Source organism: Biomphalaria glabrata, chromosome 4 (assembly GCF_947242115.1).
Source record: "Biomphalaria glabrata chromosome 4, xgBioGlab47.1, whole genome shotgun sequence".
NCBI classification, from domain to species: domain Eukaryota; kingdom Metazoa; phylum Mollusca; class Gastropoda; family Planorbidae; genus Biomphalaria; species Biomphalaria glabrata.
Window position 1 is genome coordinate 45,846,956 of NC_074714.1, and position 26,800 is coordinate 45,873,755.

The 26,800-nt window shown below is 34.9% G+C and overlaps 1 protein-coding gene across 1 annotated transcript in view; it reads right to left on the reverse strand.

Annotated features, from left to right (window-relative positions):
- The window catches only part of LOC106052530 (general transcription factor 3C polypeptide 1-like), a 241,653-nt gene that overhangs the window by 193,976 nt on the left and 20,877 nt on the right, over positions 1–26,800 (reverse strand). Inside the window, exons 19-37 of the mRNA XM_056025524.1 lie at positions 25,967–26,042; positions 25,312–25,418; positions 24,656–24,850; positions 23,583–23,781; positions 23,339–23,474; positions 22,332–22,468; positions 21,383–21,568; positions 20,787–20,867; positions 20,261–20,340; positions 20,027–20,125; positions 19,730–19,843; positions 19,230–19,333; positions 18,940–19,105; positions 18,129–18,257; positions 17,499–17,572; positions 16,450–16,744; positions 15,638–15,800; positions 14,020–14,678; positions 13,366–13,431 (exon numbers count right to left, since the gene is read on the reverse strand). Coding sequence (XP_055881499.1) covers positions 13,366–13,431; positions 14,020–14,678; positions 15,638–15,800; positions 16,450–16,744; positions 17,499–17,572; positions 18,129–18,257; positions 18,940–19,105; positions 19,230–19,333; positions 19,730–19,843; positions 20,027–20,125; positions 20,261–20,340; positions 20,787–20,867; positions 21,383–21,568; positions 22,332–22,468; positions 23,339–23,474; positions 23,583–23,781; positions 24,656–24,850; positions 25,312–25,418; positions 25,967–26,042 — 3,066 coding nt within the window. The remainder of the gene's footprint in view (positions 1–13,365; positions 13,432–14,019; positions 14,679–15,637; positions 15,801–16,449; positions 16,745–17,498; positions 17,573–18,128; positions 18,258–18,939; positions 19,106–19,229; positions 19,334–19,729; positions 19,844–20,026; positions 20,126–20,260; positions 20,341–20,786; positions 20,868–21,382; positions 21,569–22,331; positions 22,469–23,338; positions 23,475–23,582; positions 23,782–24,655; positions 24,851–25,311; positions 25,419–25,966; positions 26,043–26,800) is intronic.

A 26,800-nucleotide genomic window follows, 5' to 3' on the forward strand; every position in this document is an offset into this window, starting at 1 on the left:
CATACAACTAAGTCTGAGAGATTCGAGGTTTAATTTTTTTCCCCTTATCGGTGGGGAAACGCTGTCCTGTAGAAGCACTAAGCTCTTAAATCAAAGAGCTCCGGCAAGGGATTTATCCAAACGTTTTGTTTCCAGCAGACGATTGACTCGAGGATGCCATGAAGGAAGTGGGTGGCGCTGTACATTTTTCAGATCACGTGATTATCAGACGTTAGAAAATAATATTCTTTAAAAAAAAAAGAAAAACTTACAAAGCTTATCACTTCTAAGGAACCGCAAAATCACTGCAATATATCACAATACTGCTGGAATAAGTTCCCTTTTTCTATACAAAACAAAATAATGAATGACCACTAATTGATTCGAATGAGTTCGAATCCTAGTAAAGGCTGGATTGTTTAATTTGATGCGCCTCTGAGTCCACCCAACTCTAATGGGAACCTGACATTAGTTGGGGAAAAGAAAAGGCGGTTGGTGGTTGTGTTGGACACATGATACCATTGTTAACCGTCGGCCGCAGAAACAGATGACTTTTATATCATCTACCCCATAGATCGCAAGACCTGAAAAGGGTGTATTTATTAGTTGATTTACTAATTGGTTTATTTGTTTATTGTTACCGTTATCGTTAGGAGTAAACTCCTTTTTTTTTCTTTATAAAATAAAAATTAATGTATTACCATTAATTGACTAACTAATTGGTTAAGTTTCTGATAGATTAATGTATTGTCATAGACTATTAATAATTGAGCAAAATTTCAACTTGATCCGAGAACGGGAGAAAACAAAATGTGTACAAAACGTAAAAAGAAGAATAACTCCACATATACAACCACAACTCGCAATAAGTAGCACTTATCTCCCTTTTTCGATACCAAACAAAATAATTAATTGCCAATAATTATTTAACTAATTCGTTAATTTATGTTATTGACTCATGTTTTTTTTTTAGGTACAACAAATAATTGTGTAAAGTTTGAACTTGATACGAGAATGGGTGAGGAAGAAATAACGTGTACATCCACGTAACGGAGGTGGGGGGCGACCAGTTTTTCTGGAGCCAGACGCGAGTTGCCCGTACAGAATGATTTTGAGAGAATGATGGAATGGAAAGGAACAAAAAACAACAACCAATCAAATCGCATAGAAAGACGTCCCGTGCTCTACAACACACGTGACCTGTATCTAGCTGATCTTTCTTCACACTGAATGAAGGAAACTGCGAATAAGCAATGCGTGTGTTCTAGCAGCACTAAAGTCCAGGGGCGACATACCTTGTCTGATATAACCCTTAGACCCAATTGTTATGGAGTGTATCTGTTTCGAACGTAACGACGAAGAAAGGTCAGCGATTGTTGAAGAGTTGCTGATGAAACCACAATGTGGTGTTTCGTAATTCGTGTTAATATAATTCACGTGGGCGATACAAGGCAATAATCATAGTCACTTGTTTCTTCATACATCTACTTTCAAGTTAAATCTATGCATCTGTATAAGTAACAAATTATATTCAAGTTTGTTTAAACAGAAGTCTGCTCGTGTTTATTTCAAGTCGCCTCCATCGGTTGAGTTGTACTAGTTGTTTGGGACTGCAAACTAACGACCGAGTATCAACACTCATCAGAAAGTCTCATGTCGAGTTAGACTGAGCCCCATCCAGCACCCTGTGATGGCTTCACTTCTTTTAGGTTTCACTAATATCACCGAGTAAAGGATTCTCTTATGACAGTTTCTAGCGACTTACATGTTTTGTTATTTTGCTGTTTATTAGTTGCTATGTAATAACAATACAGTAATTATTAATAGATATTTATATATGCATTTAAAGCAAAGATAAAAACAACAACATTATTTTGTAAAGGCCCACAATCAATACAAAATACTGTAAAAAAAAAATAACAATAGAACATAACGTTTTGTTTTTTATTTCTAGATTATATAGAGTGGGTTTTTTTTTTCCTGAAAGAAATGTAAATGCATTGTGCGATACGCCAAGTCTATTGTTAAGCATAATATAAGTTTACCCGTAAGGCATCAGAAACCCCACATTTTTTTTAAACATCAAATTAATTTTTGAAGAGTCGTTTTTTTTCCCGCCACAATGAGAGCTTTTTGTAAAGCATGTTTTCATTCTCTTTTCTATTTCTAAGTAAACCCGAACCAAGGAATGTAACTTGCATAAATTACTGATGCAAAAAACCTTTGTCTTATCGAGTGATACAACACAGAACTAAGTTCTAATTCAAAAGTTCTCTAATGGCCACAAAGATATTCCATTAAAAGCTCCATAAAATGACGGGCTGTTAATAATTGACTAGTATCACGCTGGTAACGTTTCAATGGGTAATGCGTCGTCTACCTCGTCGGACTAGATCTATACTTACGACTATATAAGCCCAAAGTTTTACGCCGTGAAAACAAGCACGAAGATATAAACCAGAGATGCCCGACCTCCGGCCATCGGGCCATATCCGGACCGGAACGCGGTGCTATCCGGCCAAAGAAAACTTCTGCCTGCGGGCAATAATAAAACTGTAGGCATAGAAAAAGGTTCTATTGCACTCGATGATTTTAGGAAATGTGTGTGACTCTAATGTGAACAGTAAACATCTGCATGCATATGATAGCAAGAAAACAGACATTCAACCCTTAGCCAACCATTTGATGTGATGCAAACATATCAACGAAATGAGCATGTTTTAAAGTATAGGTAATCAGGTCTTCAAAAGACCATGCTTGAACAATAATAACTATTTGCACGGGTGTTCTTTAGTTTAAAGAAAATGTAACTTAGTTGGTAATAAATAGCCTGAATACTTTTACAGCAACGGAAGGGCATTTGGACTTGATCAGTTTTAGTTTTAAAAAGCGTGTTGTTCAATCGTCCAGTCCCATTGGCTTTCTGGTGATGTTGTTTTGAAGTGTGTGTTGCTATTTCTAGTTCCAGGTAATTAGAAGCGTTCGAAACAAACAAAAAAAGTTTACTTTCAATTCAGACTAGGGCACTCAAAGAGTAACAAGGTTTTGAAAATCTCTCTGCCATTTCCCGCCGTGTGTAGAATTACTTGGCCAGATAAATAAATGGGCCAGACAGGTGGAAGAAAATTGCCGGATTGGAGTGTCTCGGGCGAAATCCAAATACAACAATAAATAACAAGCCCACTTTTTTCTTTTGACTTGTAATATTTATAACCAGGGAGTTTGTTGGGTTTTTTGTTTTGTCTATGCGATAATAAATGAAATAGCTTACATGGTTTATTAAAACGACTTTACGAGCCACTCTTAACGTATTTGAGCTATTTGAGAAAATATTTGAAAAAAACAAAAAACAACATTTTAACAATTTGAGTCCGAGTTTAATCGGTTACTAAATCATCTAACACTTGGCATGCTTCCAAGAGTGTTGGGATAAGGGACATTACCCGAGCACTCCTCCCATTCACGGGCCATACGCTTTACGTTTTGGCACCAGCCAGTCTCTGTCAATGATTTAGTAACGTTGGCTAATTGTGTTTACAGACCAACAAATAGTGAATGGTTAGGTTTGTCACCAGTATTGGTTTAGTTTGTAAAGTATTATTGTCGGGTAGATGTTTTTTTTTTTTCGCTTAAGATCAGTACACCATATTCGTAAGAAAATACCTAGAAGTACTTTCAAATTGCTTAAATATCAGTACACCATATTCGTAAGAAAAGACCTAGAAGTACTTTCAAATTGCTTAAATATCAGTACACCATATTCGTAAGAAAAGACCTAGAAGTACTTTCAAATTGCTTAAATATCAGTACACCATATTCGTAAGAAAAGACCTAGAAGTACTTTCAAATTGCTTAAATATCAGTACACCATATTCGTAAGAAAAGACCTAGAAGTACTTTCAAATCGCTTTAATATTAGTACACCATATTCGTAAGACAAGACCTAGAAGTACTTTCAAATCACTTAAATATCAGTACACCATATTTGTAAGAAAAACCCAGAAGTACTTTCAAATTGCTTAAATATCAGTACATCATATTCGTAAGAAAAACCCAGAAGTACTTTCAAATCGCTTTAATATTTCTTTCTGTTTTTCTTCATCAAAAAGAGTTTTTTAAATAAATGAAACTATATTTCACAAATGTGTTCAGGGTTTTCATCAGTGACATTGTTGACGACCTAAGATTACGTCGGGTATAAATTTAAAATAAAAGATAACTTCTGTGGAAACACAAAATCATAATTGGCCCCCGGAGTGGTCCACTCAGGCAGGTAAAAAGGAAGCTTTATATTTTCAGTATTAAACTGCAAACTATCAGGAACCACAACTATGTCTTGGCCAATACAAAAGAAGACATGTATACGTATCAAAAGTTTTGCAAATACTGGTTAGGTCGACTATGTACACTCGTTAGGTCGACTATGTACACTCGTTAGGTCGACTATGTACACTCATTAGAGGTCGACTATGTACACTCGTTAGGTCGACTATGTACACTCGTTAGGTCGACTATGTACGCTCGTTAGAGGTCGACTATGTACACTCGTTAGGTCGACTATGTACACTCGTTAGAGGTCGACTATGTACACTCGTTAGAGGTCGACTATGTACACTCGTTAGGTCGACTATGTACACTCGTTAGAGGTCGACTATGTACACTCGTTAGGTCGACTATGTACACTCGTTAGGTCGACTATGTACACTCGTTAGGTCGACTATGTACACTCGTTAGGTCGACTATGTACACTCGTTAGGTCGACTATGTACGCTCGTTAGAGGTCGACTATGTACACTCGTTAGAGGTCGACTATGTACACTCGTTAGGTCGACTATGTACACTCGTTAGGTCGACTATGTACACTCGTTAGGTCGACTATGTACGCTCGTTAGAGGTCGACTATGTACACTCGTTAGGTCGACTATGTACACTCGTTAGAGGTCGACTATGTACACTCGTTAGGTCGACTATGTACGCTCGTTAGAGGTCGACTATGTACACTTTAGGGCCAATCTGTAAATTAAGACCTGGGCTCAAACATACATTCCGGCTTACATTGCAGAAATATGTATCCCAATATGATTCTAATTTAATAAAATGCATAACTTATACATACTAAACGCATTCTTTCTCTTTTAAAGCGAAAAAAAAAAGCATTTTAATGAAAAAGTAGCTTCTGTAGCAGAATACATTTAATTTGGGGTGTATGGGGTATCTAGGAGGGGGTAGCACCTCTAGTGGACAGGCAGACGTACCCTCTTTTTGAGGGTAGCTTGGCTCACTCTTGGTCCCCAACTCTCACCTGTGGCTCCCAGAAGCTGTAGCATGCGCAGTTGCCACATCCCGGAAACGGCTTTGACTGGCCGGCTAAACAAGGTAGAGGGTATCTGCAAAGCCCTCAGCCCCCTGGATGACAAAGAGGTCATCATCGATGGACGAACTATATCTATATATTTAATTTAGTAATACTTTTCAAATATACAGAATTATCTGCTCCTTTATTAATTTTGTCTCCCTTGTTTTTTTTACCTATTAATAGTGAATACGTGTAAAAATAATGTATTTTTATGGATAAAAAAAAATGCATGCATAATTTTAATTTAAAAATTAAACGTTTCGCATTCAGGAAATTAAAGATCTTAAATATCATGATATCGGATTATCAATCTTTTCTAGTTTTTGCAATCAAAACGAGACGGAGGGAGGGACCACACAAAAACAAATAGCGGCTATTCCTGTTTCGGCAGCCGTTAACAGTTAAAAAAAACTCCCCCTGGTGAATGTTTGGTCGTGTGGGCCGAGAGAGTTGGAAAACTAGAAAACATTGAGAAGCATCGTGTCTGGATTCAAAGAGTGTGTGGTGTTCTTGTGTATGTGTGTTTATGCGTTTGTGTGCGCAATAGAGAAAGCGAAAAGTGAAGACATGAGATAGAGAGGTCGGTGGAAAGTGAGAGGCAAGGGGCGGAGGGTCTGTGTAGTAACTATGGGGTGAGGGCGTTGCTACGTCATTAATTTTGGAGAGATCTCAGCCGACACTTCCAGGTGATTGGACGCACACCACCCGCGACCTTATTTCCAGACGCTCAAGTCAGGCACAATCAGTAAGTTGAGAAATCTCCATGGATAGTCGAGTCCAATGTCCTAAAAAGACTCTACAACCATCAATCCATCTCACTTTAGGCCTCTCACTAGCTCTGTCCATTTCTTGCACCTACGCGCACACAAACACAGCCCTCCTGCCTCTCCTGCTACCTTATCTTCTTATTTCTCGTACTTTTTATTTTTTCTCCCCCTCACAAATACACTTTAGAGAAAATTGGATGACAAAAAAACTATAATTGAATGCTGTCATCGTTAGATTTCTTTCAGCGCCTCATTGATTTTTCCTTTCACTTGGGTGTAAGGGAAGTAAGTGTGATAACTCTTGAATAACGCAAAAGGCAACGGAATGGAAGTAGTGGTTCTTGAATAAATACGTCAGAGAAGGTAAACAACAACAGACGGCTCCTTCTATGATAGCGATAATTACTAAGGAGAATAAAATAGATTCAATGCCTTAATAATGTGAGACTTGGGGGAAAAAAACACCATCAGTGATGAAAGCAAAGATATTTTATAACATAGGGTATGAGAAATATTATTTATGCCTAATGTATTCAGATAAATCTTAGTGTAAATAGCAAAAAAAAAAGAGTTAACGTCGCCATTGGACTTCAACTGTCGTGATTATAATGTGAGCCACAATAGTCTATAAGAAAAAAAAACTAATATATATAGTCATAAAGTACTGAGTGTATGTATGTGTATGTGTTTTCAAGGTTACGACGTGACAAGGAAGTGCTAGTTTTTGGCGATGCAGAATGATGAAACCATGAGCTGGTCTGTCATAATTTATGTCAAGTAGTCACGTGGGTCAGGGTGGAACGAGAGATAACTCAGAGACGCCAGAGAGTAAGGCCATGTATTGAAGTGGGTTAAATTGTTAAACTATTGTCGTGATATCAACAAAATATCAATAAGCTATTGTCGTGATATCAACAAAATATTAATAAGCTATTGTCGTGATATCAACAAAGTATCAATAAGCTATTGTCGTGATATCTACAAAGTATCAATCTTTACATTTGGGTACAAACTTACAATGTTATCATTTCATTATCCTCAATACGACTTTCTTTTAATAGATGCGCTCAACTAGATTAGGCGGAAATAGAATTCGGAAGATGAGCACCCGCTGCCCAGCACATACAACAGATTAAGTTATAAACAAACTAACAAAAAAGCTTCCTCGAGAATTTCTCTGATTCAACAGAATTTGAAAAAGAATTTGAATTGTTCTGAAAATTCAGCCTGTTTCTCTCTATGTCTCGCTAACCAATGCCCTAGCTATTATTCTGTGTGCTTTATTCTCACGTCCCATGAGATGAATTCATCACAAAATGTGCTAGACATTGAATTCTCTGACACTCAAAAGTTTAAATTGGCGTGGAACTGAAAGTGAGCTTCCACTGATTACAGACCAAATTGGCGTGGAACTGAATGACTCACTCAAGATGTACAGTCCTGAGTTGAAAGTTAAAAGGGAAAGTCTCTAAGAATCAATTAAGCTGAGACAGCTATAACAAAGTCTTGCTATCTTAAGTGGAGCAAACTTTTGTCCACAGTAGTTATCTATTCTTTGCACCAATAGATCAGGAAATAAAAAACACAGATAAAACTCAAGAAAGTAGTCCTCGTAGCAAAACTGAAATTCTGAAAAAAATATTTTAAATTCATTGTATTCACACATACACATTTGACCATTTCAACAAATACCGTGTCACATTTTTCTTCCCATTTGAAAAGTTTTATTTGGCTATTCGCCGTTTTCTTCCTTTAGCCCAATGTACGTGCATCGAGACAGTGGGACTTTAAAGACTCCAGAGAAATAAGCTCTTAGACAAGTACTACGTGCATCGAGACAGTGGGACTTTAAAGACTCCAGAGAAATAAGCTCTTAGACAAGTACTACGTGCATCGAGACAATGGGACTTTAAAGACTCCAGAGAAATAAGCTCTTAGACAAGTACTACGTGCATCGAGACAGTGGGACTTTAAAGACTCCAGAGAAATAAGCTCTTAGACAAGTACTACGTGCAGCCAGATTGTTTTTTTTTTGTTTTGGACAGAATTCATTACAATTCAAAATGAATGGAAACATGGAATGAAATACACTTAAAACCAGCCGTGCTATAAAATTCTACTTTCAATCCAAACACTCTGATCCCAACTTTGGTTGGGGGCTCATTTGTGTGTATGAGACTTGAGACTTACTTGAGAGAAGTGAACAAAGTCACGGGTGAAGTCAACAGCTTCTGGACTAATCTAGATTATTATGTGCAGAATACTTTCTTTTTTTTTTTTGGTGGGGGGGGGTGGGGGTGGGGAGGGAAGGTTCTTATTGTTTCTTGCTTTGTTTTATTAAGTTTATTTCTGGGGTTTCATATTCTCTATATTATTACATTCTTAACTACATGGCTACTGAAAAAGATTCTTTGAGTGAAAAATTTAGCAGAAATTAAAACAGTTTATAGAGACAAAGGAGATAAAGTTGGTCGACTTATTTAGCTCGATACGAGATCTGTGCGGCATTTCACATTTCTATGAAATATTTCTTCTTGCTACATCTTCCAGTCAGTATTAAATATAATCCTATTCAAGTCTAATTTAAATATAATAGTATAGCAAAAAAAAAAAACAAAAAAAAAAAAACGTGTTTTTCAAAATCTCTGAATGTAGTTTGTAACTTTAATATGACACTTTTTCTTGTTTAAGTTCATATAATGTCAAATATAGTCAAGTTTAGTATTCATAAGTCATTGGCACTTCCGAAATTCCAATGGGCCGAGTGCCTAAATGCTTGGATGTAAACTGTTATCCCTTACCTTGGCTTATTCTGCGAGAGTTGGTCCCCTTCTTTTCGGCCACTTCTTCAGAAACCAATCTGCTTAGCAAGAATGTATTTCCATTTTTTTTTTAAAGTATCACGGACATGTGTGTTTGTTTGTGTGCGAGTGGGTGGTGGGTGTGTGTGTGTGTGTGCGTGTGTACCCTTTCGTAACAAGAAATGACTGTTGAGTTACATCATTAGATAATTGAATTACGTTGCAATGTGTTAGGCTGTGCAAAACTTCAAATCCTAATTAGGAGCTAAAGGTATTTAAAAAAAAACACTTCAATTATAACTTATCAATCTGCATGTTCTCTGACAATTTGTATATTAATTTCCGTGATAAAAATGCAGAGAAAGCCTATTAGTTGCATACCGCATATTAGCATGAAACGCTTAGTCGCATAACAATAGAAAAAAAAATCTGAAGAGCGCTCCGTTTATTCGCATAACCGGCTAATTAAATAGCGCAATGAGAGATTGTATGGCAGCCATGCAATTAAGCGGGTTTCCCTGTATTAAATAAATTGTGACTGGGTGGTTTTCTTCGTGATTCCTTCGAATGCAAGTTTAGATTTAGTGTCCGTGTTGAGATATGGAGGATTGGTTGGATCTCATTTGATGTCATTAAACGCTCGGTTTAGAATGTTACATATGGAGAGAGAGTTGACAATCTGTCTAAGGTTTAGAATGTTACATATGGAGAGAGAGTTGACAATCTGTCTAAGGTTTAGAATGTTACATATAGAGAGAGAGTTGACAATCTGTCTAAGGTTTAGAATGTTACATATAGAGAGAGAGTTGACAATCTGCCTAAGGTTTAGAATGTTACATTGAGAGAGAGTTGACTGCTTCTTTTATATATATATATATATATATATATATATATATATATATATATATATATTGCACTGTCTCTAAATAAAATAAATCAATTATTGCACTGTCTCTAAATAAAAAGAAATCAATTAATTATGATTGATTGATAAAATAATTAGTCAGTTTTTCGATTGAGTCATGGTTAGGGTTAGGGACAATGAATGAAATTTTTAAAGTTTCAACTTGATCCGAGAATGGAAAGTGGGAGATATCACGTGAACACATTTCCATCCAGACAGACAGACGGACAGAGTGAGTTGATATAATCTTTGTAACTAGAATCCTTAAGTTAAGAATAAAAAAACACGACCAGGTCAAGAACCAGGCCAAACGTTTATGACAATATAGTATGAGAACTACACTTAGCAGCCTATGTTGATAAATTCAAGAGAGGAGAGAAAAAAAAACGGATCAATCTCCCCTAAAACTACGTCACCCTAACATTTCCGTCAACTGGCTCCTGGAATCTCTGCATCTCGCCTCGAAGTCAATCAAGCGAGGCTATCAGTCAGCATCAAATAACATGTGCACGCGGAGAGGAAATCGAGGAGACTGTATCACAATTACATCGTGGCCGATGTTGTCATAGGGGCAGAACCTCAGAATTTTAGGGTTTTTTTTTCTGCCGATAAAATTCTAGTACAAGTCTTTGATTTGTATAGATATTTATGATGTATTCCAACCAACATCTCTTCTGGGGGTAAAAGTAATCGATTTAATGTCTGACATTCGTGGGGAAAAAAAATGATATCCCAGAAAAACACTGTAAGAACTCATGCCTTTGTCTGTTGAATTATAATATGGCATCTTAATTGGTAGAAATTAGTAAAGAATGCTCAACAAAAATATGGTTTATAACAAAACAGTTTTGAAAGAACTTTCAAGGAATGAAAAGAATTGATTAAATAAACTTCAAATATTGCTTAATTATGTCCCTTTATCTTCGGTTTTATCTAAACTTTTTTTTTATTATGTCTTCATGTGTTATATAAATGTTTTCTAGTTTTTAGATGATTTCACTGGAACAGTGATACATTTTTAGTAGAACTCTCCAGCTCTAGACACAGCTAGCCAGTGGACAACACAAAACAACAGAATAAATATATGAATTCTAATATATGAATTCTGAGTTGATCAAATAAGTAAGGTCACAATGTGGAAATTGCTAGAACATAACGATGACCTGGTAATTAAGAAAGTTTATTTCAAGTCTCAATGGCCTTAGACTAATAAGCACCTGAAACCATATGTTAACCTCATAAAAGACTGATGGTAAGTCAAACCTTGTATGTCAGAGAAGACTGATAATTCAAACCATATACCTCAGAGCAGACTGATGAGTCAAACCATATATCTCAGAAAAGACTGATAAGTCAAAACAATATATCTCTGAACAGACTGATAAGTCAAAACAATATATCTCTGAACAGACTGATAAGTCAAAACAATATATCTCTGAACAGACTGATAAGTCAAAACAATATATCTCTGAACAGACTGATAAGCCAAAAGAATATATCTCTGAACAGACTGATAAGTCAAAACAATATATCTCTGAACAGACTGATAAGTCAAAACAATATATCTCTGAACAGACTGATAAGCCAAAACAATATATCTCTGAACAGACTGATAAGCCAAAAGAATATATCCCTGAACAGACTGATAAGCCAAAAGAATATATCTCTGAACAGAAGCTACTATTTTGAGATTTAATGTTCAAAGTTTGAAAAACAAAATAGTTCACTTATTAAAAAATCCATCTGTGTGTTTGGAGGGGTATCTGTGTGTGGGTTATGTATAGACAGCTGTCTGATGTATAGGAGCCTGAGAGGAGAAGAAGTGGGGCTTTCAAAACAAAGAGAACTCTTCTAGTATTATTACTTTTGTATAGAGCATCTTCTATGCTACTGGTCCAAACATTTTTTTTTCTGAAGATGTGGGAGGAAAAATATCTGAGAGGTTTCCAGTCACATATTTTTTCTCTGAAGATGTGGGAGGAAAAATATCTGAGAGGTTTCCAGTCACATTTTTTTTTTCTGAAGATGTGGGAGGAAAAATATCTGAGAGATTTCCAGTCACACTTAGGTGCTCAGTCAATACTACTATGTACCCCTAAGTGTGTGTCATTTAAGTAGCCAAATCTGTTGTTGTTTTTTTTGTGCTACTAGGCCAGTATAAAAATATTGAATGCATTATGTCATTATTTGGTTCACTTATGGAGAAATTATGACCTCAGCTCCTGCTAAGTTCTATCAGCTGTAACTAACAACAACAAAAAGGTTTGTCACTTACCATTATAACATTTGTGGAAAGGAGCATCCTCTGAAACAAAGAAATATTCAAAGGGAGGTTACCTGTACTCATTTTATGAAGCTTAAACTCACACACACACACACACACACATTTGGAAGATAGGCATTTCAAATTTGTGCATTCTGAACAGACTATATGCACACATAGACACATTTACATACACAGACACAATCACATAGATGACACATCCTTCATTCTCTGAATGTGAAACACTGGCAAAGAGCAGTTACTGCATTATCTATAGTGTTTAACCTAATATAAAAGTAACTTTACATTAAAGGTTTGTTCTATATTTTAGAGCATCCATAAAAATCTTGATTTTTTTTACTAATAACAAAACATTGTAAGATATAGTGTCCTTGGCTTTTAAATCAATTAGATGTACTAGGTAAAGAGGAATGAGAGTATGTAACTAAATATGAATATAAACATCAAAAGTTACTTACCCTTTGCTTTTCTCAGTAAAGACTCCAGAAAAAATATACTCTGTCATCAGTTCACATTTCACGTAACAATTGCTTTGTTTTTTTATCAATAACGTTTCACGTAACAATTGTTTTGTTATTTTATCAATAATGTTTCACGTAACAATTGTTTTGGTTTTTTATCAATAATGTTTCACGTAACAATTGTTTTGGTTTTTTATCAATAATTTTACAAACTCAACAACTTGAGTTGGTAAAATTGTTAACTTCATAATGATTCAAAGTTTGGTTATTTTCATTTTCGATATAATTTTAAAAAATAGAAATAAACATTTTAAATTCTGAACAAGATAAATGATAATTTCAATTGATTCGATTCTTAATAGAATAATGAAGTCCAAGATTTGTTTTTAATAATGACAAAATGATTGCAATATATGGTTATAGAATTATACATACTATGGATGGTATGATATGGTTGATCATTCTAACAAACTAAATACTAATTCTGTAGGAACTGTAGATAGTAGCATAAGATTTTGTTTTAGTAATGATTAGGTCTTAGGGTTGAAACAGATTTTCAATGATAATGTGATGTGAGTAGGTTGAATGAAGACATTATATGACAGAGTGGACCTAATGAAGACATTACATGACAGAGTGGACCTAATGAAGACATTACATGACAGAGTGGACCTAATGAAGACATTACATGACAGAGTGGATCTAATGAAGACATTACATGACAAAGTGTACATAATGAGCAGTGCTCTAAAAAAAAAATGTGTTTGCATGTAAGACAGCACAAGAATGAGAGAGTGACGCTCTGGTACTCACCAGATCTGCAAAGATCAGCTGCTGCATCAAGTCTTTGAACTTCATACTTGATGATGCCATGTTCACCTGTCAGAACATACAAGCTACATTTATACTTCAATCCCTGAAATCAACCAATCTATATTCAAGAAGTTACAGAGAGATTCTTATAAAGTTACAGACGCTCTTTCAGAAAAGAAAATGAAAAAAAACATTCATGTCTGATCACCAAATGGGGGGAAGCAGTAGCTGAGTGGTTAAGTATTCAGCTTCCAAATCTGGGGTCCTGGGTTCCAATCTCTGTAAAGGCTGGGATTTTGAATTTCAGGATTTTCAGGGCGCCAATGAGTCCACCCAACTTTAATGGGTACCTGACTTTAGTTGGGGAAAGTAAAGGCAGGTGGTCATTGTGTTGACCACATGACACCCTGCTCGTTAACCGTTGGCCAAAGAAACAGATGACCTTAACATCATCTGTCCTATAGATCACAAGGTCTGAAAATGGAACTCACAATCCTCCTGCAATCTTAAAACCTTAAATTCTTTTGACACCTCTTAAATACTCTTGACAGCTTTTAAAACCTTAATTACTCCTGACACTTCTTAAATACTCTTGACACCTCTAAAGACCTTAATTACTAAAGTAAAAAATAACATAGTACTACTAGGAAATACCTCAAGTTCTTCTTCAGATATTCCTATCTTATCTGCTCTGTCTATGTACTTAAGCAGAGTTGTAGCTTTCTGATGATTTTCTGATGGAAGTTTCTCTCTCAGAATAGCCTCCATGTCATCTTGATCAAACTCACAACTGAAACACTTTTCCAAATGAGAAATGACATGTTTGTAGAGACCGTAGTCAAGTATGTCAAATACGCCAAAATGTTGACCCTCTTCTCTGGCGTGCAATGTTTCAGTGTCATTTGGGTCTAGGAGATGGTCATGGGGCCTCCTGATGGAGTTGACCTCATCACCTGATGAGGTGAGAGCCAACTGAATGCTTGCAGGCTCCACGATGAAGTTTCTCTGAAGAAGACAGCGAGACATCAGCAGGTCCAGTTTCTCAATGATAGAAGTTCTGGCCAAGGTCAGCAGAGAACCCGAGCCTACCCACACATTGAAGTTACTGAGAACACTGCTAGCAGAGATTTTCACATCCTTAAGTGTCATTGTCACAGACTCCAGACGAATGGTTTTCAGCTCGCTGGACAAATCATCCTGGTCAGATTTCACCTCATCAGTGCCCAAACTGAATGTGCTTGGATTCTGAGATTTTTTGACTACTGTATCCAGCTTCTTACCAGTTCTTTGCTCTTTGTATATTGAAGAGCCCTCTGAAAATGTAAAGAATGAAATAGTTTTAACATTGATTACCGATGCTGGTAGAAAGTCACAGAATTATGTTCATCCTGTACCACTTGGTCTGAGCATTAAATCAATTTGGACCCTGATTAGTGGTGGCTAATAAATTACTAAAATATAGATTCCAAGTTCATTTTCTGCTCTAACATTGCATATTATTGCATTGCATATTTAAAATGATGTAGGTATTGCAATGTATAACATGTACATTTCAAAAAATAGTGAAGCCTTTAAAGTTTAAATGTTACCAGCCACCCCCTCCATCATAACTATGTCATATAACTATGACTTTTGTCAATCAAGACTAGAACTGAATGGTACAAAAACTTGTTTGTTGCTCATATAAGCACTACTCATTGACTAGGAAACATATAAAGGATCAAGATGTCTGTGTGTAGTCACTCAATGAACTCTTTTTGTTTTGTCTGTTCTATTTATGTGAATGATTGTGTTGTGTTGTTTTTATTTGAGAGTCTTTGTAATCACAACAAATTTTCCTAAGGATCAACAAAGCAGTCTTAGTCTTAAACAGGGGACACCTCTTTCCCCCATTTAGATCCTGCACAAATACTTCTTTGATGCATCAATTCTAGACTAAAAAAAAAACACTTGATTCCAAAGATGCCACTTAAATTCTTTGTTCCTTGGGGGAGATGTACTTTAGCTTTTCTTATCTATTAGAATAATTTGGATTGAACCTCCCCCCCTCCCCTTCCTTCAAAAATTTGATTAATTTTCTATAAAATGCAAAAGCTTATTGAATGAAATACATTCATGCATTCATTCATTCTAAAATAAATGACAAAAAAAACAAACCAAGTTCACAATCTATGGTGACTTAAATTTCAATCAGCTTTAATCAGTCAAACATAATGGAATAATAAAATCCCCAGTTGAACATTTGAAGACATTATTGCTACACATGACTTACCTTCACTGGGCCACTCGTCCATTGAGTCTTCATCACTTTCCATTAATGCTGCAAGTTTCTTCTCGCGGGCAAGTTTTGTCTGAGGCTGCTTGTAGAACAGCTTCTGTTGCCCTTCCTCGTCAAGCTTGACCATCTCATCTGGAATGTGGACTTTAATTTTACCCTACAAACAGAATAAAATATCAAAAGTATGTAGTTTATGTTTTTTTTAAAAAAAAAAAAAAAAAAAAAAAAAAAAAAACTTTAAATTTGAATTCAAATTGAAATATTGGTCTCAAACATTTTGAATAATTTATCTTCTTTCATAATTGGGTGACCACTTCTCGTTTATTTTAGACAATTCAAAAAATACTTTTTTGTTTCAGACATAAATCTTGTTAAACTTTTTCATAACTTTACAGCAATGAAATATGCAGTCTATAGCTACTAACTAATAGTATCTATCTAGCTATCTTTGACAAAATAAGTCTATATTTACGAAATAAATAATACAGTTAAATTAGCTTTTGTCCTCAAATGTGTGTCACGAAGACAGGCAGAGAAGATGAAAAGATAGCTTAAAAAGCCCCCTGGTGGACAACGGCTTTGTCTGTATCAGATGTGGCAAAATATGCAGATAGCAAACACTGCACTCCTTGTTAATTTTCAGAATCTAAGACATTGCAATTAATGTCAGTTATATTGCTTACAGCTTCAATTAATCCAATAATTGAAAAATGGTATGGTAATAAATTCAATAATGAGACAAATATATTGAAAATACAAATTTAAAACAATAATATAAAAGCAAGTTTTTAAAAAAGTGTGCTAACCTGTTTTTTAGTCATCAATGTCAACAAGCACATAACAACACCTCCATGATAGTTATGCAAATCAATGTCCACAAAAATATCTTCCTCAACTTTGGTGGTCACACGGTTGATCAAACCTTCAACGTTGTTTGGTAACTCTTTAGAAGGACAAGTATTTCCACTAGCACCATTAGAAAGTGCATCTCCAGACACATTGGAACACTTTTTTAGAGAGACAGATCTCAAGTGGTTCATTAGTGAGACAGTGTTCTTGAAAAGCTCTGGTGGAATGAGAGACTTCAGTGCCTCTGTGTGTCTGTCAAGTTAGCAACAATGATTTAAGTCTTAAAGCAGGCCTAAATAAACAACCATACTGTGCAAAATATCTTTTGATTCTGCTATAAAATAAAAGTAAAATAAAGCTCAGGGTCCCAGTGGCTGAGTGATAAAGCGCTTGGCTTCCAAGTCGAGAGGTCCAGCGTTCAAATTTCAGTGAAGACTGGGATTCTTAAATTTCTGGATTTTTAGGGCACCACTGAGTCCAGCCAACTCTAAATGGATACCTGACATTAGTTAGGGAAACTAAAGCCGTTGGTCATTGTGCTGGCCATGTGACACCCTCAGCCACAGAAACATATTACCTTTACATCATCTGCCCTTTAGATAGCAAGGTATGAAAGGGGTACATTCTTTTTTAAATGAAGATCAATTTTAAAGTTGTCTTTTTAAGAACTACTTATTTACTGTAAAAATGTTTGCATGTTACTTGGGCACATAATCATTGTTAAAATGGTCATCCCAATACAATGAATCATTTCTGTTCCAAGTAAACACAGATAAGAAGTAATTAAAAAATTAAAAAAACTACAGGAATGAAACAAACAAAATAAGTTCAAATAAAGCCAGTGAGAAAATTAAAATCTATCATGATGCAAGTGTATCTTAGCATAACTATCTTTAGTCTAAACAATTTCCTCACTGTCACATCAATAATCCATCTCATCTTCAAATGTTTCAAAAGGGATTCAAGTGATGGGCTTAGAAAATCTCAAAATGAATCAATACCTCACCTGAGCATAGATTTGTGGCTGTTCAATAAAGCTGAACTATTGGTCACTATAATTCTTCTGTCTTTCTCAGCCCGCTGTCAGTATAAAAAATTATAATGATCAATAGTCTGGTCCCAATCATTTATCTCTCAAAAGCATATGTTAACATTATTAGGCAATTAACCAGCTGGCCATAGGTGTGCAAAATATATGTGATGACTATTATTATTAACATCAACAACAGAGAAGATTAGACAGAGGTACATGACAAGCCAACATCATACAGGATTCTCACTGAGCAGAAGAGTCAAGAAAAGTATTTAACTATTTTCTTGAAAAGAAAGATAAAGTTTAAGTAAGACATAAGGGAGTATTTCTTGTTTTTCTTATTTAATTTTTTTTTTTAGTTTTTTATTTAGTTTGAATAACTTTTATTTTTAACAACAGTTTTCTTTATTTTCATGTTCTTCATAAGCTATGCACCAAACTAATACCATGCAATGGAAGGCAGCCTGGTCATATGAAATGGGCTTTGGACTGTCAGTTGATGGTCTCCATCGTCAAGGGTTCAAACTCTGCCTGCCCCCCAACCTCTGCAGTACTGCAGGGTGTAATAATCTTCAATTCTGAAGTAAACAAAGCAATTTATACCTTCAGTTTGATAATGATGCCATGAGTTCTTAACAAGTTGTAGGCATTGTGAATTACTTCATCAGAATATTTGGACAGGGTGAAGAACACATTAGTACTCAGTATGGGAGTCTTCAGATGCAGGAAACACTGTCAAAAAACAAACAAGCTTTCAATAATTACTTTTGCTATAGATGTTATCATTGAACAAAATACTAAAACCTGCTAAGTTTCAGATTTGACACTTAAAACATTATTACATTCACGAGTGACTCATCTTGCTGGTCTCCCTTGAGAGACAGGATATTTCTTCTCAATTGGAGATTTTCAAGATAAATTAAGCAATGTCAAGGAGATTATATTGAATGTCACTATTGCCAACTAAGTACAAAAGAATTTAGCTATAATTTTAACAATGGGTGGCAGTGGAATTTCCTATCAAATCTCCTTTATTATGGCTAGTTTTATAAGTTGAAGACATAAAGTGAAAGTCTAATGCTTCCTCCATATTGAAATGTGTTGTGTGCTTTAAATGAAAGAGCTTAGAACATTTCATTGGGACTTTAAAATTAAAAGCATTTGTAACATTTTCGCTTAAACAAACAAGTTTCAATAAATTTTTCTTTCCATAATAAATCATTTCTAAGCCCAAAAACTGAAATAAAAACTGAAATAAATAGAAAATGTTATCAGTTCTAGTATTCTTTCCATAATAAATCATTTCTAAGCCCAAAAAAGGAAATAAAAACTGAAATAAATAGAAAATGTTATCAGTTCTAGTATCAAAGCAGGAGATTATGAGTGAATTAAAAAAAAAAAAATAATGATTTACTTCAAGCAGATCCCAGACAACAATTGTTTTAATGCTGGTTAAAGTGAGGCGGGAATCTTCCATCTTGGGGGTACTGTATAAATAGTAATCCGTTGTGTTTAGAATGAAGTCATCTCTCAGCTCAGACAATGACGATGGCAAGTAGATTTGGTGAGTTGACAGAGAGCTGCAAGGAAATACCCATAGTGAAGTTTAGGCACTAGGTTATAAAAGGAAGAGGAATCACATGACAATATCATGACAGCAGCTTACAAAGATGATGTGTTAAATTTATAAGTCAGTCCACTTACCCAAATTTGTCTTTCAGTAAAAAGAACACTTCCTTAAAATGACCTTGCATTTCTTCACTAAATATTTGTGGTCGCTTCAAATTTTTGATTTTGTTGGAAATTTTCTGAGGAGATTTAACAAGGTGTCAAATTAAAATAAGGAACATTGTTATTTTCATTGACAAATGTCACTTGTATTAGTCTTTCTATAAGAATAAAGAATATTGTAGCCTAGTACAATATGTTTTAATCGAACTATTTGTTTAGGAACATTTGTTGACGAACAATTACTAAAAAAAAATAGTAATGGCATGTTAACTTTTTTTTTTAAACAGCAGTAACGTAAATCAATAACTTCTTTATTATCAGCTTCTCTTGTGGTATGAAATTGATAAGATCATTTCTTCTAAAATTATGGGGGAACAAAAAAATAGATGAGTTATAAAATCAAACTTTTGTTTTCCACAACAGTGGTTTAGTTACATTTGACATAATACCATTTACTGAAGTCAGTGACCCACCTCATCAGAGAGAGCCTGTGAGATGTAATTGGATAGGTAACAGCGAAATCTTTTATCCTTCATCAGTCGTGCTGCCTTTCCCTTAATTGCATTGGCTGTCTTATCACGAGACTCCTAAAATATTTGCATACGTTGATATTATTTGGATAATGGAAACAAACAAAAGAGATCAAAAGCCAAAATTGTCGCATGATTGCTCACAAAGATTTGAAACTTTTTCTTCATCATTAGCACACAGAAAATGAGCTACAGAAAATCTAGTAGCAAAAAAAAAATTAATGTTACTAATGTTACTACCTCCAAAAGCTGATGAAGTATATCTCTTAGGAATGTTGTCTGGACACACTGTGGCGCTCTTGGAAACAGCAAACAGCTAGTTACCTCAAACAGTAAAATCTGAAAGTATTGGTCACTCAAAGTAAACTGACATGAACATTTTTTCTTTCATATTAACAAAAAATCTTTCTTTGGTTCTAATCAAAAAAACATCAGTAACGTTCTCCTCCTAAATAAAACTGAAGCAACACCAACCATTCCATTTTCCATCGGAGTAAATGACGCCCTCATTTTTTTCAGACGTTGTAGAGCAGCTTTGTCTGTGCTGTCAAAGACTGAAGGATGATCAAAAAGACATTTGTAACATGTTTAACAAAGGGAGAGTGTGTTACATACATCATGAAAAACTACCAGAATCAATATACATTTTATTGTCAGTGTTTAAACAATCATAGAAATTGTTACATTAACATTACTTTTAGTTTTTAAACACGTATCCTTTAAATAGTGCCTTCTTTGGACCTATAAAATCTTTTCAGGAAACAGGCTTGAGTTCTGAGATTTGTTTCTTCTAGATGTAATTAGAAGGTTACAATGACAAAATAAAAGGATTGTTTTCCAGTCCAAAGGTTACAGAAGATTGTTGAATTTTAAGAGGCAAGGATACAATAAAAAGAAATATAAAAACATTAAGTAATAAAAATGACAGCCAAGCTATCCCATCAAGCCATCCCATCATAACACCCTCAAATACAAAAGTTACCAAGATAACAATACTTACTGCGGTTTTTACGCTTTTTGGCTTTAGTTAATTTGGGTATCAACTTTCTTTTTTTGACTGCCCTCTTGCTTAACTTTTCATCTATAATAGGTGAAGAAATCAAAATAAAGTTATGTTACTTTATATAGTTTCTATACACATTCAAAGGCTACAAATTTTTTCAGCCATATTTGTATGTCTAAATACAACAAACTAAGCATCCCATGTTTCTAGAATTCTAAGCATCCTATGTTTCTAGAGTTCTAAGTATCCCATGTTTCTAGAATTGTTGTTTGAATGATACTTAGTCTTACATAGGTCTAAAGCCAACATCAGTTTTGAAAGGACTATCACATTTTTTAAAAGACTATCGAAGTTGGGGAATTTCTGAATGTAAGGCATTTTTTATTCAAGAATTTAATAAATTAATGTTCAGAGTTGCTTCATTTTTGGTAATAGATTATCTAAGCTTTACTTATATTTTTTACATAAAATCTAATATAGATTACATCTAGATTCTAGATCTAGAAGTAGATCTAGATCTAGACTAGATATTAAGAGTTCTAAATCAGAAGTCTAGGTCTAGTGTTCATGATTTTGTAAAAATTGTGACTTACATTCACGCTTAGCTTTCTTGGCTATAGACTTTGCAGCTGGCAGAGCTTTTCTTTTAGTGGGAAGCTTTTTAGCCTTAGAGCTTGGTATGCCATCAACATCCATGTCAGTGGGAGAGGTTGGCATCTGCTGTTTCTGTAACCTACAGGCTTTGTGGGCCTTGGCAGCACTGGCGGTGTTCTCATTTTCTGAAAATATTCAAGGTTATTTGAACAGACTTGTGACTTAAAAACAAAATATTGAATTTGAAGTGGGAACTCCTTGTCTAACCCAAGTCAACTGATTGTCCTTGGGGCAGATAATGTAGACAGAAAGCCTGGACAGAAACCTAAGGCATGTATGTCACCATACAGGTCAAGAACTTAGACCTGTCGAGACAGTGATCAGAAAGTCTGTGGCAGTTGAAAAGAATATGAGACATGAGTTGAAGTTTGGGCTTAGCCTTACAAAATAAGAGCCAAAGGGGGCTGTAGCTAGCCCATCCTGCTTTGTGTTCAGGCCTGAGGCACCATCCACAACAGCAGGGTGCCTCATGTGCTTCCTTACTTCATAGGCTTTTTGAGACTTGTCCTAGTACTCAAACCATTTTTCCATTTCTTTTTGGGATTTTTGCCAGGATATGATGGAAACTCACAGCATGCTAAGCAGGTAGTGCTAGCCCTCCATGGTGAGCCAAGGAGTCAGCAGCAGTGATCCAAAGAAACATTTGTGGTTAATGTTCATTTAGTTAAGCGGGTGGTTTGTACAAGGTAACTCACAACGTTCTACAAGTGCTTACAGGTACCACTAGGATCTGGTTAGAAGTAACAAATACCCTAAAATATAAATTTGAATTGGGATTAAAACCAATGTCTTTGTTCAGAAACAAAGAGCTTTAATTTTTGTTCAGAAACAAAGAGCTTTAACCTTTGGAGCCCACGCAACACTAAGGAGTATAAAGAGAAGATTCACCTGTAACAAGTGAGGGTTCACCAAGATCACTGTCCACTTTAAGTTCTACCTTGTCTGTGCTTATTAAGGGTTGAACCATCAGGGACATCCCAAGATTTCTTTTGAGACCTTCAATGTTCCAATTATTGCTGCGATGCCTGCAAGACATTCAACAAAAGACAACAAGTTGAAAAGAAGAACTATGAGACATTTTCTACACTGTTATGCTCACTTTTGTATGTCTACAGTAAAACAAGCCCAAAACAAAAAGGAATACTTTTATTAAAATAAAGATTATCTAAAGGAAAGAACTGCTAATTACTGCCATTTATCTGAAAATGGCAGGGTTTAGCTCCCTTTCAGATATAAACACAATTAATTAATTAGTACTAATTGATTAACATGTTGGTTAATTTTTGGATTGATTTGTGCATTGTTATTGCTATAAATAATTATGCAAAATTTCTACTTCATAAGAAGTGAGAGAACAAAAGATGCCTTAACGTAATAAAGGGATTAAATCCATATATACCTCATCATATCTCACTAAGTAGCAGTGATTTCAATATCAAACAAAATAATTGATCACCAATAATTAAATAACTTATGATTAATTTTTTTTTAATGATTCATGTTTTGTCAGGTACAATGAATAATTGTGCAAAGTTTTAACTTGATCCGAGAATGGATAATAGGAGAATAAAATATGTTTAAACATTTTACCAGACAGACAGAGTTGATATAAGCTTTGTAAAGAGTCTTTCAATAGTAAGGCTCTACTCCATTATGGTATTCTTAAAAATGAGTCAACAGTGGGTAAAGCATGTTTTTGTGCTAAGTTTCAAGTGTGTTATTTTTTTTTGTAGACCTAGTTAGATATATACAGCAGTGGCAGTGCTCATGTCACATTCATAAAACATAATTTGATTATTTTGAGTTACTCTATTAACATGGGGTGAACAGACTAAGGTTTGACTATGTGTTTTGTCTGCCTTGACTATCTTTGAACTGTAAAGAATGAAACTCACCCATAAAGAGAACTGTCTAGTCCTGCAGCCCCTCTCCTGTCCCCAGGTAACCAGTTTTCTTGGACCATCTGATCAAAAGGCTTTGGAGTATGTGCTTCTAGAATAGTCACAGTTCCATGGTTGCCTTTGATGTCCTCTGTCAATATAGAAGCCATTGAGGTCAACAACAACAAAAAGTAAAAACATTTGTATAGACTTCACTCAACAAACAGCTGCATAGCTAGAGGAAGAGGAGTTGACTTACCAATAGAACTGCTGCCCATCTGAGAGAAGAGACAGATTCTCCTCAGATCCTGCCAGTAACGCTCCACCTCTTCCATGTTCAAGAAGTGAAAGTTCAAGATGTCAAAGGTCTCACCTTCTGGGCAACGGGTCATAAGGTAGCATCTCAAGCTCTTCCTGGTGTCCAGTAGCATGGCCTTGGAGTGAAGGAAGATTGTAATCTGAGAAAGAGAAAAAAAAAGATTTAATATTGTACCAGGAAAATTCTTATGTACAAGACTAGGTTAAAATCCAAGGTAACAGTAGAAACTAAGACCTGCTTTAAGTTACAATTAGATATCAGGAAAAAAGGGGGAAAAAGATAGCAAAATACATAATGTTATATCACATTCACAATAAAATTGTAATACCGGTACTGATAATATTCAAAGTTTAAAAAAACATGATTTCATTATATTATATTTATATTATATTTGCCTTGTCAAATTAAGACATTTAGTCATTAGGGCGCTGAAAACAATATAACAATGCTTTTTATTTTTAAATATTTTTAGTGTGTTTAAAATAATTAAAACAAAAATGATTGTCATGTAATTTTTACACAAACCTTAAAAAGAAATGTTTGCTCAGAAAAATAAAATTGATTTCTTCAGTAAGTTTTAAACTAAAATAGAGTGAAAGTGTCCATTGGACAAGTTCAGTTAAACTCTCTTTTTATTTGATCAAAATTGTGACCGTTTAAAACTTTCATGGCTGATGACCAGACTCTAATCTATACCATTTAGAGATCCCAGTGTCTAAAAGGGCATTAACCCAATGCTTTACGACAAAACTGTCCAAGATTTTATACATCAGTCAGCTTTTTCACCAAATGAAAAAATGACTGAACTAGCACACATTTTATTTTCAAAATTCTTCAACATTCTTTAAGAAATGAAGATTATTACATCCTAGTCCAAACCTCTTGCAAGATGGTAGGGGATAGAATCAAGTGCATACCACATGACCCTGTTTGTTTATCATTGAATAACCTAATTGTTTAATATAAAACCTTTTTTTTTGTTAATAGCTGCTTGTCATTAGTTAAAGACTTACAAACTCCAGTTCCTTATTGCTAGTTACTGGGCCAAAACTCAGAAGCCCCATATGACACAGCCTAATTAGGTTATCCCTGATTTTGGCCCTATACTTTCTCTTGTACAGAAGATAGAATAGAACTGAAGGAGGCGTAAGCCGAAGGGGGTAAAGTTTCTTCACTGGATCATCCAAGAGCTCTTGAAGTCCAGGCACCTGCAGGTCATGAAAAATACTTGGTTTTAGAAAGCAATATTACCATAAGTAAAATAGCATTAAGCCAATCAAACAAGATTAATTTAATATATTTAAAGAATTAAATTTTTTTATGGTATTCGGGATCTATTTTGAGATACTTTAATGAGACTTAAATGTGTCAAATAAACAAGGATGTGTCATCTGCATCCTCATGGTATTACGATTCAACAAATGAACATTGAAGCGACCCACAAATCTGATGCACTTCCAAAAAGAGAGCTCCAGCATTGAGCCTAATGATAACAATTTGGATACAAAGAAAATTGATGCAAATTAGATTTTTTTTCTTTGTTTTTCATTGAATAAATTTAGTCAAATATGAATGTCATAAAAAAAAAGATCTGATATTTAACAGAGACGTAAGAGGATCATCACTGCTAAAGATTATTAACCTACAACTAAATTAAAGAATCAATTACCTCCATGGCACCTCTGGCCATTTGGCAGAACAGTTCCAGTGGCATATTTAGAATGAAATCTCCCATCATACATGTCCCTGGATGGCACAGATCCCTCAGGATAGCAACTAGAGTGGATAAAATGTTTTTATTTTGGAAAATACACATGTATTCAAATATGGAAATGACTCAGTAAGTGGAAAAGTACTATAGAGTAATTTGTATAACTTAGAGGGTTCAAATTCTAAATTGAAGTGCTCCTATAAAATGACAGAGATCTGGCCTCACAGTGCCAGTGTATTTTTTGTTTACAATGTTAAACAAAGCAGAGAAATAATCAAAGTTGTGCTTTAACCAGCATTCAAGAGTTATTTATCATAGAAAGTTCCCCTTTCAGACGTTGCGATCTATAGGGCAGATGATGTAAAAGTCATCTGCTCCTGTGACCCATGGTCAATGAGGGTGACATGTGGCCAGCACAATGACCAACCAGCTTTACTTTTCCCCAGCTAATGTCAGGTACCCATTAGAGCTGGGTGGACTCAGAGGTGTCCTAAAGATCCTGAAATAAAAAATTCCAGTCTTCAACAGGATTGGAACCCAGAACCCCTCAGTTTGGAAGCAAAGTCCAGCACAATGACCATGAATGGTTTCCTTATAGAACTTAATGTCTCACCATTGTGTTTTTTCAATGGAGGTAAATATCTTCTCCAATCATCAACATCTAAATACACAAAAGGAGGCTGGTCGTCCTATAAGGAAACAAAAGACATTATAAGATGTCATTAGCATTATTTCTTGAAAATGAGTTATGCAAAAGAAAAAGAAAATGTACTATAGAGTGAAATGATACATGTGGACTCCTGTGAATTTATTATACTTGCGGACACCTCACCCTTTTTTCCTTTTAAATCCATATCCATATGTTTATGACAAAACTATATTGGCACTGCACCTGACCCATTTCTTTACATTTTCATGTCGAGTTGAATTAATTTACACTGAGAAGGAAAAGGTCTTTTTTTTCACATATGTTGTCTCATTCTGTTGTGTCCGGTTCTGAGTCAAAAAAATTATGCCTTGGCATCCTTTTTCTTGTAATTTTTAATTGTAATGTTGTAATGCATAAGAATGAGTTAACATAAATTCTGTAATGTTGTATATTTACCCCCCCCCCCCCCCAAAATTAATGGGAACAAACTTTTTCAATTCATTTATCCCTAATGGACAGCAGTAAAATACTGTAATAGGTTGTAATAATGATACATACAAAAAGACTTCTGAAACAAACAGGTTTATATAAAGTCTACCATTGTGAATCTATTATTGAGTTTGCATCTTTGAATTAATTAAATTCATAAATAGGTTGACGCATAAACACAAAATTCCTTCTTAAGACTAAAATACCTTCCAATTAGAACTAACTATTGACAAAACACTAAGAATTCAATTTTGCAATCATTAAAGCTAGATGTTATACTAAATAGTTGGATTTTTTTTATTTTTTGTA